At 43.5% G+C, this 17,909-nt stretch overlaps 1 protein-coding gene across 1 annotated transcript in view; it reads left to right on the top strand.

The window, feature by feature from the left end:
• Gna14 (G protein subunit alpha 14) overlaps positions 1-17,909 on the top strand; it is a 142,919-nt gene that overhangs the window by 84,183 nt on the left and 40,827 nt on the right. The window contains exon 2 of the mRNA XM_057777998.1: positions 9,662-9,846. Coding sequence (XP_057633981.1) covers positions 9,662-9,846 — 185 coding nt within the window. The remainder of the gene's footprint in view (positions 1-9,661; positions 9,847-17,909) is intronic.

The raw sequence follows: 17,909 nt of genomic DNA, 5'->3' as shown, positions 1-17,909 counted from the left end.
TACTTAGAACTTGAAAGTATGTCTTAATCAAACTAATACCCATGATGACACAAAGTCAAGGGTTATATGTTTGCTCTTGATATCAGCTGAGGGACTGATGCCTAGAACCCTCTTAGTTGTCAAAATACACTGCACTTGTGTCTCCTGCTGTTAAATGGTGCTGTGTTTGTATAAACCTGTTCACAGGTTCTCATGTGCTCTAGCAAATCTCTGTATTAGCAATGATAACCTGATGAGGTGGGAGTGTTCCTTAGATAGATAGTCTTTACATGGCTGTGTTTGGGGCTAATGATAGGAAAGGCATCTATGTGTCAGAATGGCTGGGGATCTTTTACATATTTTGTTGCAGGTTGGTTTATTTTGTGGAGGTGTGCATGTGGCACTGGGTGCCAATCAGTTTATAATTAATGTAGACCTCTGTGTAATTTCTTTGGGACTTAACAATTTCAGGAACTGGGCAGAACAGAAACCTCAGTCAACATATTTCTAGTTAATTGAGTCCATGGATGTTTCATCTGTCTTTGGGAGAGACTGCTGGGCTTAGGATCATGGCTTTTCTTGTTTCATCCATAAAGATAATCAGTCATTTTAGTAAATTCAAAAGCGGTACAGTGTATTTTAAATTCTCCATTTAAAAAATCTTATGTCTTTTAGGTTTCATCACTTAATTTCTTTCAGCTTTTCCCCTTTTCATTTTAAAAGCCTCATGCTAACCTCTTTGTCTCAAAGAGTCATCATGAACCTGTCTTCAGTTGCTTCCAGTTCAGCTGTTGCAAGAGACATCTCTCCTCCTCCTTTTATGGTTAAGAACAGTCAGTCCTCTGAGAACAGAAGATAGGGAAGGTGCTGTGGTTTTGATGGTGACATGAGACTTGGGCAGAATTGAATAAGTGAATCTTATTGCTTCTGTAAAAATATTTTCTCTCTGGAAATGGAAGAGGAGAGCTTGGGGGCCCAGATATTTATTCGCGAGGCAATGAGTTTGGAACTTGGTAGAGAAATCCATCAACTCAACTGAACGTGATGTCTCCCCAGGCAGATTCCATTAGGAATTCCTTACAAAGGGCCCTGGAGCAGTCTTTCTATCCAGCCCACAGAAACCTCTAGAATACTGGCCACAAATGCATATTCCCAGGTTCTTACCAAGGCCATTGAAACTTGGCTGAGGAGGGGCAGAGAATCTACATTTTAATGAGTCCTCCAATCCTTGGGTTTACTTTGCATTTGGGGAGTGTTATTTTACTATTTTGGGTTTTTGGGGAACCCACCATACGGCTCCCATATAAATCATACATGGAGACTAATTCTTTCTTATGAATGCCCAACTTTAACTTGGCTTATTTCTTGCCAGCTTTTCTTAATTTAGATTACCCTGACTACCTTTTGTCTACAGGCTTTTTTCCTTCCTTCCTTCTGCAAATCTCACTTTCCTTCTTACTCTGTGGCTGGCTGGGTGACTGGGTGACTGGCCCCAAGTGTCCTCTCTCCTTGTTTTCTAGTTGTTCGTCTCCTTCCTTGTTTCTCCTATTTATACTCTCTGCCTTTTATCATGTTTAAGCCCCAGCTAGCCATAAGCCAGCCCCACCTGTCCTTGCTCCTGCCTCGCTATTGGCTGTTCAGCTCTTTATTAGACTGTTAGGTGTCTTAGACAGGCAAAAAAAAAAAAAAACAAACAAAAAAACACAATTTCACAGAGTTAAACAAATGCAGCATAAACAAAAGTCACACGCCTAATACTCCCCCACAGGGGAGTTTTTTGACTTTTCTCAGAATTTGCCATCTTTTCTCATAAACCCGTATCTGCTGAATGGCATCATGATCCTACACAGCATCCCATCAGCTGCAGAAACTGCCACTGCCCAAGGTCAGGCCAGGCTGGAGAGGACCAAACAAAGTTACAACACTGTCCTCTGCCCAGGCCTCTGCAGTTAGAACCACTCGCTGTGGCTTAAAGATAACAAAAGGCATTTTCCGAGCTTATTTTTCTGGGCTGCACAAAAGGTTTGTCATAGAACCCGAGCTCCACAGGGGGCTTGGCACCAGGTCTTTATCAGAAAGCCAAGCAGCAGGCACCTGGCGTGGGGAAGCTGGCTGTACATCTCCAACAGGTCCTCCCACGCTAGGCAACCCCCTCTCTACTGCTTTCCAAAAGGGAATCACCATGGAGGCCTATAATCCCCAAGTACCCATTCCTGAATAGATTTCAGGTTACTAGTGTGTCCTGTCATGAGAATAAGGCCCACTTGGTCACACTGGACATGTTCCTATTGATAATGTAGGTTAGAAGATATCCCCATCTGTCTTCATTTTTTATATACTTTGTTTTACTGTCTCCAGTGTCTGCTATAACCCTAAACTGAGAACACTGGCTTTTGGGAGGCGGGCTTGCAGGGTCAGGAAACACTGTAAGCCACTGTCTGCCTCAGTGGCTTCATTAGCTCCCTGTCTTAGCTCCCAGAGCCAGTTTTTCTGGATTCTGGGTAAATTCTAGAACAATTGATTTTCTGTTTGTGTGTCTTTTGTCTGTTATTGTAAGGATTTATTTTGCTTTGGCCTCTATTTCTTCCTGGTTCTTGAAAGCAACTCCCCTACCCCCACATGGGTCTTCCTATATTATTTGAAATTAAATTAAAACTTTAACCTTGTATTGCTTTCTCGATCTTGGAACTGTAGAGTCTTAGTGATTTTGGACATTTTTGTTGGCCCCTTTTCAGTTACATGAGTTTGTAACCTTGATATTTTATATCTAGGTGAGATTCCTGGGTGGAATTTCAGAGGCCTATGGAGAAAAAAGGGTTAGGGATCAGGAGAGAATCTTGGATGAAAAATAGATGACAGTTTCATCTACAAAGAATAAACCTTTGTGAGAGGTTGATGGAGGAGTTACTTTCATTTAATAAAAAAACTGCCTTGGCCCATTTATAGGCCAGCCCTTAGGTGGGTGGAGTAAACAGACAGAATGCTGGGAGAAAAAAGCCGAGTCGGGAGTCGCCATGATTCTCCCACTCCAGACAGACGCAGGTTAAGATCTTTCCTGGTAAGCCAGATCGTGGTACTACGCAAAATATTAAAAATGGGTTAGATCAATATGTAAGAGCTAGCCAATAAGAGGCTGGAACTAATGGGCCAGGCAGTGATTAAAAGAATACAATTCCGGTGTAATTATTTCGGGGCATAAGCTAGCCATGCGGGCGGCCGGGTGCCGGGGACGCAGCCCCGCCGCTCGTATTACAACAAGAGGTTCACAAAATCATGTATATATATAACTGGAATGACGAGAGCTGTTTCTGCTGGAATATTACCAAGTCACTGGTTTTATTATATTTAATTTGATTGTCACACACAATGCAGGGTTTTCATGTCCATAAAAACTTATTTGAACAACAGATAAAACAAAATATTAGGTAATCGAACAGGTGTTATATGGATATGTCAGAATCATAATTGTCTTACATACATGACTGAGGCTTAGGACTCAGATGACTGGGCAGTGAAGTCATGAACACTACTATATAAAAGCTCTCAGCTCTGCAAGGCCAGAGGTCCCCAAACCCTCACCCACAGTCAGCAGGGAGTCTGCGGGAAGAATAGAACATGCATTATCTATACGCGCTGTGCTATATGTGCTATGATGGAACAGCAAAGACGCATGTTCGTTTACACAGTTCTGAGTGCCCTGGTCAAAGAGAGTTAAGCTCTTACTTAAAGGGAAAAGGGAGGAAAACTCCAGAGTGTGGCTTCACATCTAGAGACTTGGGGTTCCGATGCTCCCCTGCTAAGAGGTCAGCAATCAGTGACAGAAAGATTTGGTGAATCTGTGACTTGCCTGAGCATCTTGCCAGCAGTTCACTGACCTTAGTATGGAAGGCTGTAGGCGAACTTTTCTCTCCTGACCTAGTTCCCAAATAACCATACGGAGACTTCTTATTACCAAAACTCAGCTTAAGTTTGTTTTTAACTAGTTCCTATAACGTAAATGGACCCATTTCTAGTCATCTGTGTGCTGCCTGAGGCCCGTTTACCTCACCTACATACTTGCCATCCTGCTCGCTCTGCATCTCGTGGCGACTCCTCCGATTCCACCCCAGCATTCTCTCTGCTCTGAAAATCCTGCCTAGCCGTCGGCTGATCAGATTTTTATTAACCATGAGAGCAACACATCTTCTCAGTAGATAGAAGGATTATTCCGCAGCAGAAGGCAGCTGCCGTGAGATGAGGCTAAGCAAAGCAGCTCACACAAGCAGGCTCTTGACACTGAGAAGAATTGAAAACTACAGACACGCCTAGTTAAATGATGGTCATACGTTCTGAAAAACACATTAGGCAGTTTTGCCATTGTGCAAACACAATAGAGCATATTTACACCAGCCTAGATGATACAGTCTCTACCTGCCCAGTCTGTGTGTATAGTCTGTAAATCTATGCAACATACCACTGTCCTGAATACTGCAGGCAACTGTAACACAGTGGTATGTGTGCATCTGAGCCTATCTGAGCCGTAAACAGTGACAACACAGCATGATGGGATTTTTCAGTTTCATTTTAATCCTAGAGCCTGTCACGTACATGAATGTTTGATATAGTTCACCATATATGACACCCGTTGTGTAGAATGGTATTTCTTTGTTGGCTGGGATGTCTTTTAGTGGCTTATGACTCTACTTAGCAGCCATCACTGGATTTTATTTTCAAATATGGAAATGCCAAAATGGAAAGTAAACGGAGAAACGCCGATTCCCTGTGCTGTTTCCCTTATTTGTATTGAAAACTGAAGCTAAAAATGGACCCGCTACTTGATTCTTTTCCTCTTCTGTGTTGCTACCTGCTGAGTCTGGGTGAAAAGCTGCCTGGGAGGAGGCCCTCATCAGACCTGAGGGAATCCTTGGTAAGCTGACACCAAAACTCACTTTCCAGTCAAAATGCTTGGCCCCTGTTTAGACCAAAATTTCTGTGAACTGTGGGTTCCTTCTCTTTTCAGGAGGAGCCCCAGCAGGCTCATTCTGGAGGGACACATTTAGCCCAGCACCAAGGGCCCAAACCCATGTTTTAGAAGGTAATTGACTAAAGTAGGGGGGAAAAGCTAAGCCACCCACTCCTCAATTAAAACCCACCTAGGAAAAGCCACTAGTAGTTCCATCCCCATGATCAGGCCTCTGGGTGTTCTTTTTATTTTCCCTGAATGAATGAATGAATGAATGAATGAATGAATGAATGAATGCGGGAAACCCTCAGGTGGAGTTTCTGTTTGGGGCAGGTAAATGGATCAGCTCAGATCCTTGGCTTGAGCCCATCAGTCCCTGCAGCCCTTGCTCGCCACAGTTGCCATTGTAGAAAGCAAGATGTCATTACCTGCCCTCACTCCCTCTTGCCTGCTGCCCCCTGCTGCTGGAGCCTTCTCAGCTCCAGGACAGGTCAGCCCTCTGAGAGCGCAAGCCTCTTCTGGTGAGGATCAGTTTGTGTAGGGAAGAGGCCCTTTGTTTAGGAAAGTACCAAACTGTCATGGGAAGATCATCTATGCAGACCTAGATGCAGACCCAGGCCAACACTAGCGTGCTTATCAAACTTGAACAACCTGCTTAATCTTGATGATTCTTTGTTTCTCCTCTGCAAAGGGATGGCATCAGCTGGGTTGTATGGCAGCTTCAGTGAGAGTGAGAGCATGCTCACCAAATGATTTCTGTTTTCTCCATCGTGGCCTTCAGTAATCAGCATCATCAATCTCTTCTTTGCCTCCAACCCATGTGACTTTGTCGTGTGTGTGTGGGTATGTGTGTGCATGTGTTTAACTGAATAACTGCCGTTTAAAACCAAATATTTAAAGAGTATTTTAAAATAATGATATTGTTAAGCACTTTTTCATTTAATCTTAAAACTATTCTAAATATATTTTTAATGGCCAAATACAGAGAAAGAAATCAGCGGCGTTTTGAAACATTTATGACTGGCTTTGGCCTTCTGTAAGAGAATGATCTCTGCTCCTGGGAGCTTCCTTATCTTGCAGCAGAATTTCTGGCTGTCGGGAGTGAGTGTTCTGGCTTCAAGGTCACAGTTACAGCTTGCTGAAAGCAGTTACACAGTCTCCACGTTCACATTGGCTTCCTCATCTGTAAAACACAGGACTACCAACATTCGTTTGGGATGAACTGACACCAGACCAGAAGTTCAGCCCTGCTGGGTTAAAGAGAATATTGTAACCCCGGGGGAGGGGAGGACACACACCCCAGAATTCTATGGGAATCGAGATCTGATCTGGCCGAGAACTTTGGGCCAGGCTATGATAGTAAACTTTGGGAAAAGGGTCTGTACTCTGCTCTGCTTTTGTTCAGTTCTTTGGGAGGAGACAGGAGAACCCAGTTAATACGAGAGCAGAATAGCAGAAAGAAAAGCACTGACCCTGACTCCACATGGCCATGGGGAGCTTCCCAAGAAGGTTCTGAGCACATACCAGCAGGACCTGGGCAGGCTGTATCTGCACGATGGTGGTTTGGCTGGGGTTTACTTAGTGTGTGACTGGACTTAAAAATTGCCCTTATTAGGCCAGTATCACCAGGTCCTTTGGCTTATGAGCCACGTCTTCTCTGATAGTAGCACCTGTCAGTGGAGTCCAGGAGAATCAAGTTCAGGTCTCGGTCACTATGTGTGCTTGGGGACATTCCATAACCAGTCTACAGCCCAGGATTGTCACCTGCCTACTGCATACGGCTGTCCTTATTTCAGAGTGCTTCGAAGATGAAAGGAGATGATTTGGGTAGAGTCCCCAGCACTGTGACCACTTAAAATTTGTTTATATCAGCATCCAGTTAGCACTCAGGAGAGGTCATTGACTAGCAGAGTATGGCTCCTTCTAGGGTTTGTCTTTGTTTCTCTATGTGTTTGGAATCCTTTGACACACTTGGAGCACAGGGCTGGGCACAGAGAATTGGCATCCTCTTTTCCCATATGTTGGGTGGTATAGATAAGAGGCACTTTGGTGGATTTTTGAAATACCTTGTATTTGAAAAATTCAGAAATTTGCTATTCAGAAAAGGAAGGCTGAGTGCCCTGTAATATGGACACACCCTGAGGATGCTACCTGAAATATGCCAGCCACAAAAGAACAAAGACTATATAACTTCATGTAGGGTAGGTGTCAGGAATAGTCAGATTGACCAAGCAGAAAGGAAGGGAGTTTCCCAAGGCTGGGGTGGGGCTTGGTTTTGTAGGAGTGAAAGGGTCTGGCAATTGATTGCACAGCACTGAATTATTTAACAGGGCTGGACTGAACTGTCCAGTTAAAGATGATTAAGAAGGGACCTGGGGAACACTTGCTGTGTAAGTTTGAAAACCTGAATTCCTGTCTCTATCACCCATGTGAAAAGCCAGCATGGTGGCACAGGACTAAGATCCCAGAGCTGGGGGGCTGGAGAGATGGCTCAGAGGTTAAGAGCATTGCCCGCTCTACCAAAGGTCCTAAGTTCAATTCCCAGCAACCACGTGGTGGCTCACAACCATCTGTAATGAGGTCTGGTGCCCTCTTCTGGCCTTCAGGCGTACATGCAGACAGAATATTGTATACATAATAAATAAGTAAATATTAAAGACCCCAGAGCTGGCCAGGTGGAAGCAGGTGGAACTCTGGCCCACCAGCTAGCCTAGCCAATTCCAGGGACTGCCGATTCTGTGAGAAACCCTGACTTGGAAAATTAGCTGGAGAGAAGCCGGGCAGTGGTGGCACACATGCCTTTAACTCCAGCCTGGTCTTCAAGAACTAGTTCCAGGACACTAGGGCTGTTACACAGATAAAACCCTGTCTCAACAAACAAACAAACAAACAAACAAAACGAACAGAATTAGGTGGAGAGCGAGAGAGGAAGACAACTGACATCAAGCACTGCTCAATATTTATCTTAATAAATATGGTACCAAAATGGCACCAAATGCCAGGTAGCGTACCATACACAAAGAAGGTCAGTCCTGGAGTAATGGTTAGTATTACTAACTGGACGTTGAGGGGGCAGGCCTTCGGGTTTACCTGTGAGAGATTGTCTAGATTAAATCTAGCCTGTGGTAACAGCTGTGAGGGACTATTTTGCTTAATTTAATTCATGTGGGAAAATCCATCATAGTTGTGGGTAGGTGTATTCCCTGAGTGCTAAACGTCCTGATCAGGGAGGAAAGGGCAGGCAAGGCCAAGAGTAAAGGCCAGGAAGAGGGATCACCTATGTGAAGGACTCCGGGAGGAGCTGTATGAGGGCGGGCCAGAGGCCCACACCACCAGGCCTTCTTGCCCACCTTTGTCTGTCTGTCTTGAGGGGAAGGGAATGCACTGAGGGTCTAATGAAGAAACAAATGGAAGGGCAAGTGTGTGTGATCTGACGAAGCCAATTCTAGATGTTTGTTTCTAACAGAAAAATCATAACACACTTAAAAGTTTTGTGTCGCCTGGGCCTTTGCTCCAGGCTTAATCACAGTTTCAGAGCCCTGGTCAGGTGTGCAGGGAAGCCCATGTAAGCTTAAAAGTCGCTGACTTTTATCAAGTTGGTAACTGTTATGTACTCTAGCCTTCTACTCAGGAAAACACATCTCTATAAGTAAGTGTAAAATAAAATACATGCCCAACTTTATTGACTAAGAGTCAATAAAGTACTAGAGATGATAGAACTGGATGACAATCGTACATCTGGGTGTGGTGTTGAGACAATGGGAAGTTAGTCACTATAGAGGGTCACAATTAATTAATCATTTCATGAAAAAATAATCTTTGACCTTTGTTATGGCCAAATTTTATGATTTAGTTGAGGTTTTTCACATAACATTCCCCTTTGACAAAAACTACTAGATAACTATTCTCTTTGTAACGAATTATGAGATGTACTTTGCATTTTGAAAAGTACATTTATTTAAAGGGTATAGCATAAGTAATTTTAGTTTGGAGATAGTTTCCTTCATTTCAACTAGAAACTTTATTAACTAAACTGTTAATAAAAATTTTAAAGCAACATGTAGATTTGGAAATCAACTATGAAGATCTCATATAGTTGATTCCATTTATCACAGACAATATTAGAAAATGTTTGAGATTCATTGTATAAATATTTTTACTACCTTCCTAGCAGGATCTCAATCTGAGAGAAATATGGAATCTTGGCATCCTGTTTTCTATATGTCATGTCTGGATTTCCCTGTGCTATAAAGATCAATGGGATAGTTCAATGATTTCTGCTTCTTGGTGCCACAGGCCGCTGTTAGGAGTTTTGGAGACCTTGTGAAATATAGACTGGAATATGAGAAACAGCAATCATACAGACGCTGGGCATCACTGAGAATGGTGTTCCATTGTGCAAGGACCCAGTACATGTTGGCAAGTTAATTATCCTCCTCTATCCTGTGTTTCTGCTGCTTAGATCCTTCCTGCACACTGACGTGACTCCATCACAGTCATCGTCAATATGAGCAGCAAAGCCTCAGTATTCAGGACGGTCAAACACACGGTTCTTATTTCAAAGACTCGAGGAAAGGGAGATTGGAAGACATTTCCTGGGGCTTGGGATGCACTGCCTCATAAAGCTTCTGGTAGACTCTTTGCAAACCCGTTGCACCAACCCGCAGTGTGGACTCCGCTACCAGGGTTTCAGGGTGGGAGTCCGTCCACTAACTGTTCTTTCCTTGTGTTTTCTCTCAGGAACTGGCGAAAGTGGGAAAAGCACCTTTATCAAGCAAATGAGGATAATCCATGGGTCTGGCTACAGTGATGAAGACAGGAAAGGCTTCACCAAGCTGGTTTACCAAAACATATTCACCGCCATGCAAGCCATGATCAGAGCAATGGACACCCTGAGAATACAATATGTGTGTGAGCAGAATAAGGTACCATGCTTGGGGGCGTTGGCTCTACCTGTGAATGCATACTTTCCTATTGGGTGCTTGGGAGGGTTGCTCTATGTATGAATGCACGCCTTCCTATTGGGTGCCTGGGAGAGTTGGCTCTATGTTTGAATGCAAGACTTCCTATTGGGTGCCTGGGAGAGTTGGTTCTATGTGCGAATGCACGTCTTCCTATTGGGTGCTTGGGAGGGTTGCTCTATGTATGAATGCATGCCTTCCTATTGGGTGCCTGGGAGAGTTGGTTCTATGTGTGAATGTACGCCTTCCTATTGGGTGTTTGGGAGGGTTGGCTCTAGCTGTGAACGTACGCTTTCCTATTGGGGTCAATGAACGTCTGAACAAAAAGCTTTGCTAAGTGCTTTGGTTGAATGCCAAGTACTTGAGGTCCTTACTCAGTACTGGAAGAGCTACTTTGGGGCATCTAATGGATTTAGTTAGTCCTGTTGGTCTTATGTCTGCCACAAATTTTTTGAAGGAAATGGTGTTATGTGGTGTTCAGGGAATGTGGAACTCAGGTGAGTGTGCTCATTTTAGGAACTGGAAAAAGAAGACGCCATTTTCCATTTTCCATTTGAGTCGAGAGACCCATTGTTTGCCTCCGTGGAGAAATGAGGATGCTGGCTTTACAGCATCTAGCTTTTCAGACATTCTTGGTCGTAGGAAATATTTTCACTGATGCACTGGAGACTACTGACAGAAATTGCTGGGGGTTGTTTGTGTTGGGAGCTGGCCCTTCTTGGGAACTAAGTGACATTTTATGGAAGCAGTTCTGGTGTCCCAGCTAGGAAAGTGCTCTCATGATGTGAGCATGGCAAGCTAATACTTGCCTTCTGTCACCACTGCTCTTTAGTGATACAAATCTCCTAACAATGAAGGGAAAAGGCAAGAGGGGCAGAAGTGGCAAATAGAATTGCCTATGCTACTTTGGAACAGATTGGATTTATTCTGAATCCAGATTAGAAATAAGAGTTTTTAGGCAGGTGCCTATAATTCTAGCATCTGGGAGAGAGAGAGAGAGAGAGAGAGAGAGAGAGAGAGAGAGAGAGAGAGAGAGAGAGAGAGAGAACAGGATTGTTAGTTTAAGGCCAGCTTGGGCTACATAGTGCCCTGACTTTTAAAAATGAAAAAAAAAATGTCTTTATTTCAAATAATCAGTACTGGATTATGAATGACATGTTGATAAAGCAATTCTGTGTCAAACGAATCTCTTGTGAATCTATTTAAAAATGATGTCAATGCTAACAGGGCAGAGCTCCATGAGTTTTAGGATGGATAATTTTATCAGCAACTGTGGTACCTCTGTTTATGTGTATCTTCTATGTCAGGCAGAAAATTTCAAAGCATCTAAAGAATTTCAAATTCTTTCTTGGCAATTCTTTATTTAGTATACAATATGCACCAAATTGTTGATACCTTCCCATTATTGGTTCAACTCTCTTATTTACCATTATGAAGGTGATTTTCCTTTCTAATTTCCTTACAGGCTTAAAGGTCATATGAAGAACTATGTCTTGACTGTAATTTCAACTTCCAACAGTCATACTGGAAGTGTGTAGGGTGAACTAGTTTGCAGAAATGTGGGAGGTGCACGCTGAGCCACTCGGGATGCTGTGGGCATGGCTGCTGCTGATGTACACCTCCATTGCTTTTTAGTGCATGTATCTTTTGAAAGTGTGCAGTCCATTGACACCCTAGGTAGCATCCTTAAGCCAGGCTTTCCTTGGCGATTTCAGAGACTTTCGGAGAGGAAGTGAGGTGGGAATGGCCTCCTGGTGATTTCCTTCCTGTTATTTTCCCTGGCTACGGACTGCAGTTTCTTCATCATAGTAGAGTAGCTGCCTGAAGCTTGGGGCTGGGGAGTGGAATTATAATCAGAACAACTGGTGAGAAGGCTCGTGTGCAAACCAGTGTGGCTTCCCTTGGTGAGGGCATTTGTAAACCCTAATCAGATTTGGTAGTCAAGACTCTAGGTTTCCGTTTTTGTTTGGTCTTCCTTCCTGGTCTCTTAAACGTGCTTTGAGTTCATATTTTAAATAGAAAGATTGAATGGGGCTTTGACATTCCATCTCGTTCTCCTGCTCACTTGGTCTCTGCTCTTTTCCTTAGGCCTCTCTGCATGTCTGTCTCTCTGTATTCATTTCTTCGGGGTGCAGCGAACATGTACCTCAGTCAGGGTGCCTACAAAATAGATTATTCTCTTACAACCAAATACTAAGGTTAATTGGTACCAACTGGAGATGCTGGGAAGAAATCCGTTTCCTGCTTTTGCTCTGGAGTCTGTTACTAGAAGTCCGTGACCTGTGTTGGCTTGCCCATGTGTTCCTCCAGTCTCTGTGTCTGTCAGCACCTAGTGCCCCTGTGTATCTGTGTGCTCACATCTTTGTCTGTTTTCAAATTTGTCTCTTATTCAATCTTCTCTAATCGAGGATGACCTTAAGTACCTCCCAGTGACACCATTTCCAAATCAGATTGCACTTTGAGGGGCTGGAGAGATGGAAAGTAGTTAGGAGCACTGATGGTTCTTCCAGAGGACCCAGGTTCAATTCCCAGCACCCACATGGCAGCTCACAACTGTCTGTAACTCCAGTTCTACCAGATGGCACCCTTACACAGCAGACCTGCATACAAGTAAAACACCAATGTACATAAAATTAAACAAATAAAAGAAAGAAAGTACCAAATTTTGAAAGAAAGACTGCACTTTGAAGTTCTAGGTACACATGATATTTAGTGGTAACGCTAATCAACAGTGTGGCCTTCCCTGTGTGCAGGGCACATAAGTAAAATAAATGCTTTCCAAATTAAATTGCCCCTAAGTGATGTAAGTGGATTAATGGGCAAACTTGGAACCAAAAATGGGTTTCTTGTTTATTCTATTATTTGTTTAGGTCATTTTCTTCCATCCTTTCCTTAATGTTTCTCTGTTGTCTGTTATTAATTCTAATAACTTTCTCTGTGAGCTAGTTATGAATCCAAATATGAAGCTGTAATAGTAGTACCATGTTGAGGACATAAAATGAAAAATCGGTTGGGCTGGCTGTGCGGGTACAAGCCTGCGACCCCAGCATTTGGGAAGCAGAGGAGGAGGATTATGAGTTTGAGGCCATCCTGGGTTGCATAACAAGTTCCAGGCCAGCCTCAGCTACACAATTCCCTATCTCAAGAAAAAAAATTGGTTTCTAGCCGTGGATAGGGGCCACTGAGTCTATAATTTGTGATCCTAAAGAAGCTAAATAAGAGGGTGAGCCCAAGGAAAAACATATAGTTATCCTCCTGGCTATGGGAAGTAGACAAGATTGTCGGGCAAAAAATTGGAATCTTGGGGGTGGGGTGGGATGGGGGTAAGGGGAGATGGGGAGAGAAAAGTGTGAAGGAGAGGATGGGGGGAACTTGGGGAAACGGGATGATTGGAGATAAAGGAAGGTTGGATAGGTGAGCAGGGAAGCACATATCTTAGTTAAGAGAGCCACCTAAGGGTTGGCAAGAGACTTGAACCTGGAGTGGCTACCTGGTGCCAGGGCAATGTCCCCAGTTATTTCCTTGGGCAGCTGAGGATAGGGAACCTGAAATGACCCTATCCTATAGCCATACTGATGAATATCTTGCATATCACCATAGAACCTTCATCTAGCGATGGATGGAGATAGAGACAGAGGCCCACACTGGAGCACCGGACTGAGCTCCCAAGGTCCTAACGAGGAGCAGAAGGAGGGAGAACATGAGCAAGGAAGGCAGGACCATGAGGGGTGCACCCACCCACTGAGACAGTGGGTCTGATCTATTGGGACCTCACCAAGGCCAGCTGGACTGTGACTGAAAAAGCATGGGATAAAACCGGACTCTCTGAACATGGTGGACAATGAGAGCTGACGAGAGGCCAAGGACAATGGCATGGGGTTTTGATCCTACTTCATGTTCTGGCTTTGTGGGAGCCTAGGCAGTTTGGATGTTCACCTTCCTAGACCTGGATGGAGTGGGAAGGACCTTGGTCTTTCCACAGGGCAGGGAACCCTGACTGCTCTTGGGGCTCGAGAGGGAGGAGAAGAGGAGTGGGGGGAGGGGGAGAGGGGCGGGAGGAGGGGGAGGGAAATGGGAGGCGGGGAGGAGGCGGAAAATTTTTTTTTCAATAAAAAAATTAAAAAAAAAGAAATTGACAGGAAAAAAAAAGAAAAAAATAGTAGATAGGTGCTCTGTGCTATCTTTTTAACAAAATACCGGATAACTTGAAATAATTGCTCAGTTAAACCAGGGACAGAGAAAGCCTTAATTAGCTTTCATTTCACAGTATAAAACCTTTTCTCCATTTCTTATTGATGAATATTCATCTCTATTTTTCATTTCTTGTTATGCGTGTACATGTGCTTGTGTGTGGTGTGTGTGTGCGTACATGTGCTTGTGTGTTGTTTGGGTGTGTGTATGTGTGTGTTTTCATAGCTGGGAATGCTTACAAGTCTGTGGAAATGAATTCAAGGCTGTTTGAGAGAGTTCTGAATGCTGGTGAGATCACTGTATCTCAGGCTTGTCGAAATCTTTGCCTAGTGTTGGAAAGAATGCTTAGTAAAGAACTTTATTTTATGTTGCTCCTTTTTTTAACCAACTTGTTTTTGACATTAAGAGATAGTCCTGATTACTTTCTGAAAGCTCACATACTTTAGAGACATGGTTCACATGTATGTGTTTACTATGTTGATGGGCCTTTTGTTTTACAAACATGTTAAAAGGTATCATTCTAGGACTAAACAGTCCACAGGCATTTGTTCATCTTCCTCTTGACTTTTCAGAGAAACCAGAAGAGCTCCGTGCTTCCTGCTGCCTGTGGCATTATGAGCATGGAAGCCCTCATCACAGGTCATCAAATGTCTTTTTCCTCGAGGTTTGCAGACGGCCATGGACAGTTAGAAGCTGAGCCTCCTAAAGGACAATCCACCTTCCTTCTCACTAGCCCTTTGCTTCTAGATTCATTGCTTCCTAGGACTAGGGAAGGTGGCCACCGCCCCTGGAAGTCAGTCCCAGCTGCTTCCCTGTCCTCTGGCTCATAGGAACTGCAGTGTACCAGGTTCCTGTAATGTGCCTCCAGTGAGAACTCATCATAACCACAAATAAATAATAGGTTTTTAAAAGGAGAGTTAAGAACTAAGAAGTAAGGGGAAATGTAGGCAGAGTTGTCCTGTTCTGACCACCTCTTCCCAAATAACTACTCTGAGGCTTAATATTAATTACAAATGCTCACTCAATAGCTCAGGCTTGTTATTAACTAGCTCTTACAGCTTAACCCATTTCTTTTACCCTATGTGCTGCCCAAAGATTTGTGGCTTTTATTCTATCCCATTTCATGTGCCCCACTTGTTCTGTGTCTGGTTGGTAGCTCCTCCAACTTCACCCTTCCTCATCCCATCATTCTCAGTTTGGCTTCCCGCCTAACTTCATCCTGTTCAGCTATTGGCCAGTCAACTTGTTTATTAAACCAATCATAGCAACGTATTCAAACAGTGTACAGAAGGATTATTCCACAATAGGGAAGCTCATAGAAACTCATGGAAATTCCCAGCAATGGAAACACACATGCACCCCAAGAAATGGCAAATAGAACTCCATCAATAAGAAATGAAGGGAAGACTTCATCACTGTGAAATAAAAGTCAGTTAAGGTTTTCTTTGTGCTTGACTTAACTAAACACTTAAGTAAGTAGAATCTCTAGATGCGCAATCTAGGGCACAGAGTCTCTAAAGGGAGGCTGACTTTCCCATCAGGGAGCATCAACCTCTCATGAGAAGCAATTGCTGAACTCAAAGTCTTCCTAACTGTTAACCAACAAACACACACGCATGCACACACACACACATACATGTACACACATGCACACACATACACACAATGTGCCTACATACAAATACGCATACATATCTATGTGACCTCCGTCTACAGTCCCTGGTCTCAGATTCTGAGAAATGGCTAAAAACTTCTGTGAGGAAGCCAGGCACAGTTAAGGGAACACAGTGAATTAATGTCACATTTTAGCAGGACAGTTTCTCAGGGCTTAGGGTATTTTAAGATCTTTTTTTCTAATTTCTAAAACATCTGTTTAAATATATTTTTCTGTCCCATTTCCTCATCCAGTTTGAAAAGTCGGGTTCTGCAAACCATTGGGAACAGCAAGGCCAATGTTCTGACTTGGGCTGCGGCCCAGAGTTGCTGGTTTTCAGTTAAATGTTAACCTTAGGGCCCTGCTTCCCATGTCCCCTTGGATATTAAAAACCACATGGTATACTTTTACTGAGAACTTGGAGTTCTACCTGCTGTAAGAACAACAAATTCTCCACTGAATCCCAGACAGAGGTTTAGATGAATCCATGCTTTCCCTAGGAGGAACACGACTGTCGCTGATGTGTGTGAGTTTGGGAAATAAAGAATAAGATGATAGCGAGTGTCTTTCTCTGTATTTTTCAGTACAGCTAAACCCCGCAGCCCTTTAAGCCTGATTGACGAGTGAGGATGAATGAGGATCAGTGACGATCAAGCTGTGCTTGAACACTGAAGCAGTAATTTACATAACGTGGGATACATTCATTTCTTCCATAAAGTTGCCTTAAAATACTTTGACAACCTGGTTACAAATGACTGTGGGAGATGATAATTATTTAATATAATTTATTATCATCTTAAACATGAAGAACATGTGAACTCTCCTCGCTAATGAATAATATTTAATGAAAACAGAAATATCCATGATGATGGTGAAATCCATGTTAGCCCCAAACTCTTTACAGCTGCTTCTCCTGGGATAGAGCTGTTCTGCTTGGAGCTGGTATGCGGTGGTGGTTGGTGGGTGCTGGTGGGTGCTGGTGGTGGGTGCTGGTGGGCGTTGGTGGGTATGGGTGGTGATGGGTGCTGGTGGATGCTAGTGGGTACTGGTGGTGGGTGGTGGTAGGTGCTGGTGGGTGCTGGTGGGTGCTGGTGGTGGTAGGTGGTGGTGGCTGCTGATGGTTATTGGGTCAGTGCTTTCCACAGGGCTGTCTTCTCTGAACCCCAGTGATTTCCTGGTGAACACAAGCCAAGGGTTAAATTTCCTGCTTAGGGTTAGTTTGGAGTCCTGCCCAGAGTGAATTTAAATGAGCGTATCTCAGGCAAAAGACTCTAGAACACTTTCTTTCTGCATTAAAGTCGTTTCTCAAGGCAATGGCTTACAGAAGGGTTGTTTTAAATGGGATATAGTAATAGATCCAAAGGAATCAAATTATTGATTGGAATTTCTGACCCCTAAACTGTGCCAGGCACAATTTAGAACACTCTAAAGTAATATAAACTAGTTTTCACATTTATCAATTGCCTTGTATTTTTCCTAAATCAATTTTTAAAATATCTTGATACGTTCTTCCTATAATTCTAAAATAATAATTCCTAAAAAATGGATGCCTTTGTCTAACTTGACCATTTATAGTGTCTGGTTAGAAACCATTTGCCCGTGTGTGAGCATACCATTTATTAAGTACAGGAAGATAATTGGTTTTTCTGATTTTTTTGTTTTGTTTTGTTTTTCGAGACAGGGTTTCTCTGTGGTTTTGGAGCCTGTCCTGGAACTAGCTCTTGTAGACCAGGCTGGTCTCAAACTCACAGAGATCCACCTGCCTCTGCCTCCCGAGTGCTGGGATTAAAGGCGTGCACCACCTTTCTGATTTTTTTAAGCACCTCTGGTTTCCTAATCTTTTGTATGACTGGCTATTTATTGTCCTGGTTTTACTTCTTTTGTTATTAAAAACCAGCCTGACCAAAAGCAACTCAGGGAAGGAGGGGCTTATGTCAGCTCACGGTTCCAGGTCACTGTTAGTATGTCAAGGGAATGGGGACTTGACACATCTCAGGCACAACCTAGAGCAGAGAGAGATGAATGTGTACATGTGTACTAGGCAGCTTTGTTTGTTAACTCATCCACAGTCCAGGGCCCAACTACCCATATTCAAAGTGGTTCTTCCCACCTCACTTAACTCAATTAAGAGAAATCCTTCATAGGTTTGCCCTCTGGCCATCTTGATCCAGGAAATTCCCAG

The sequence above is a fragment of the Chionomys nivalis genome, chromosome 8, assembly GCF_950005125.1.
Source record: "Chionomys nivalis chromosome 8, mChiNiv1.1, whole genome shotgun sequence".
Lineage (NCBI taxonomy): Eukaryota > Metazoa > Chordata > Mammalia > Rodentia > Cricetidae > Chionomys > Chionomys nivalis.
The sequence above is the reverse complement of the archived record's forward strand: the minus strand, read 5'-3'. Positions and strand labels throughout refer to the sequence as shown.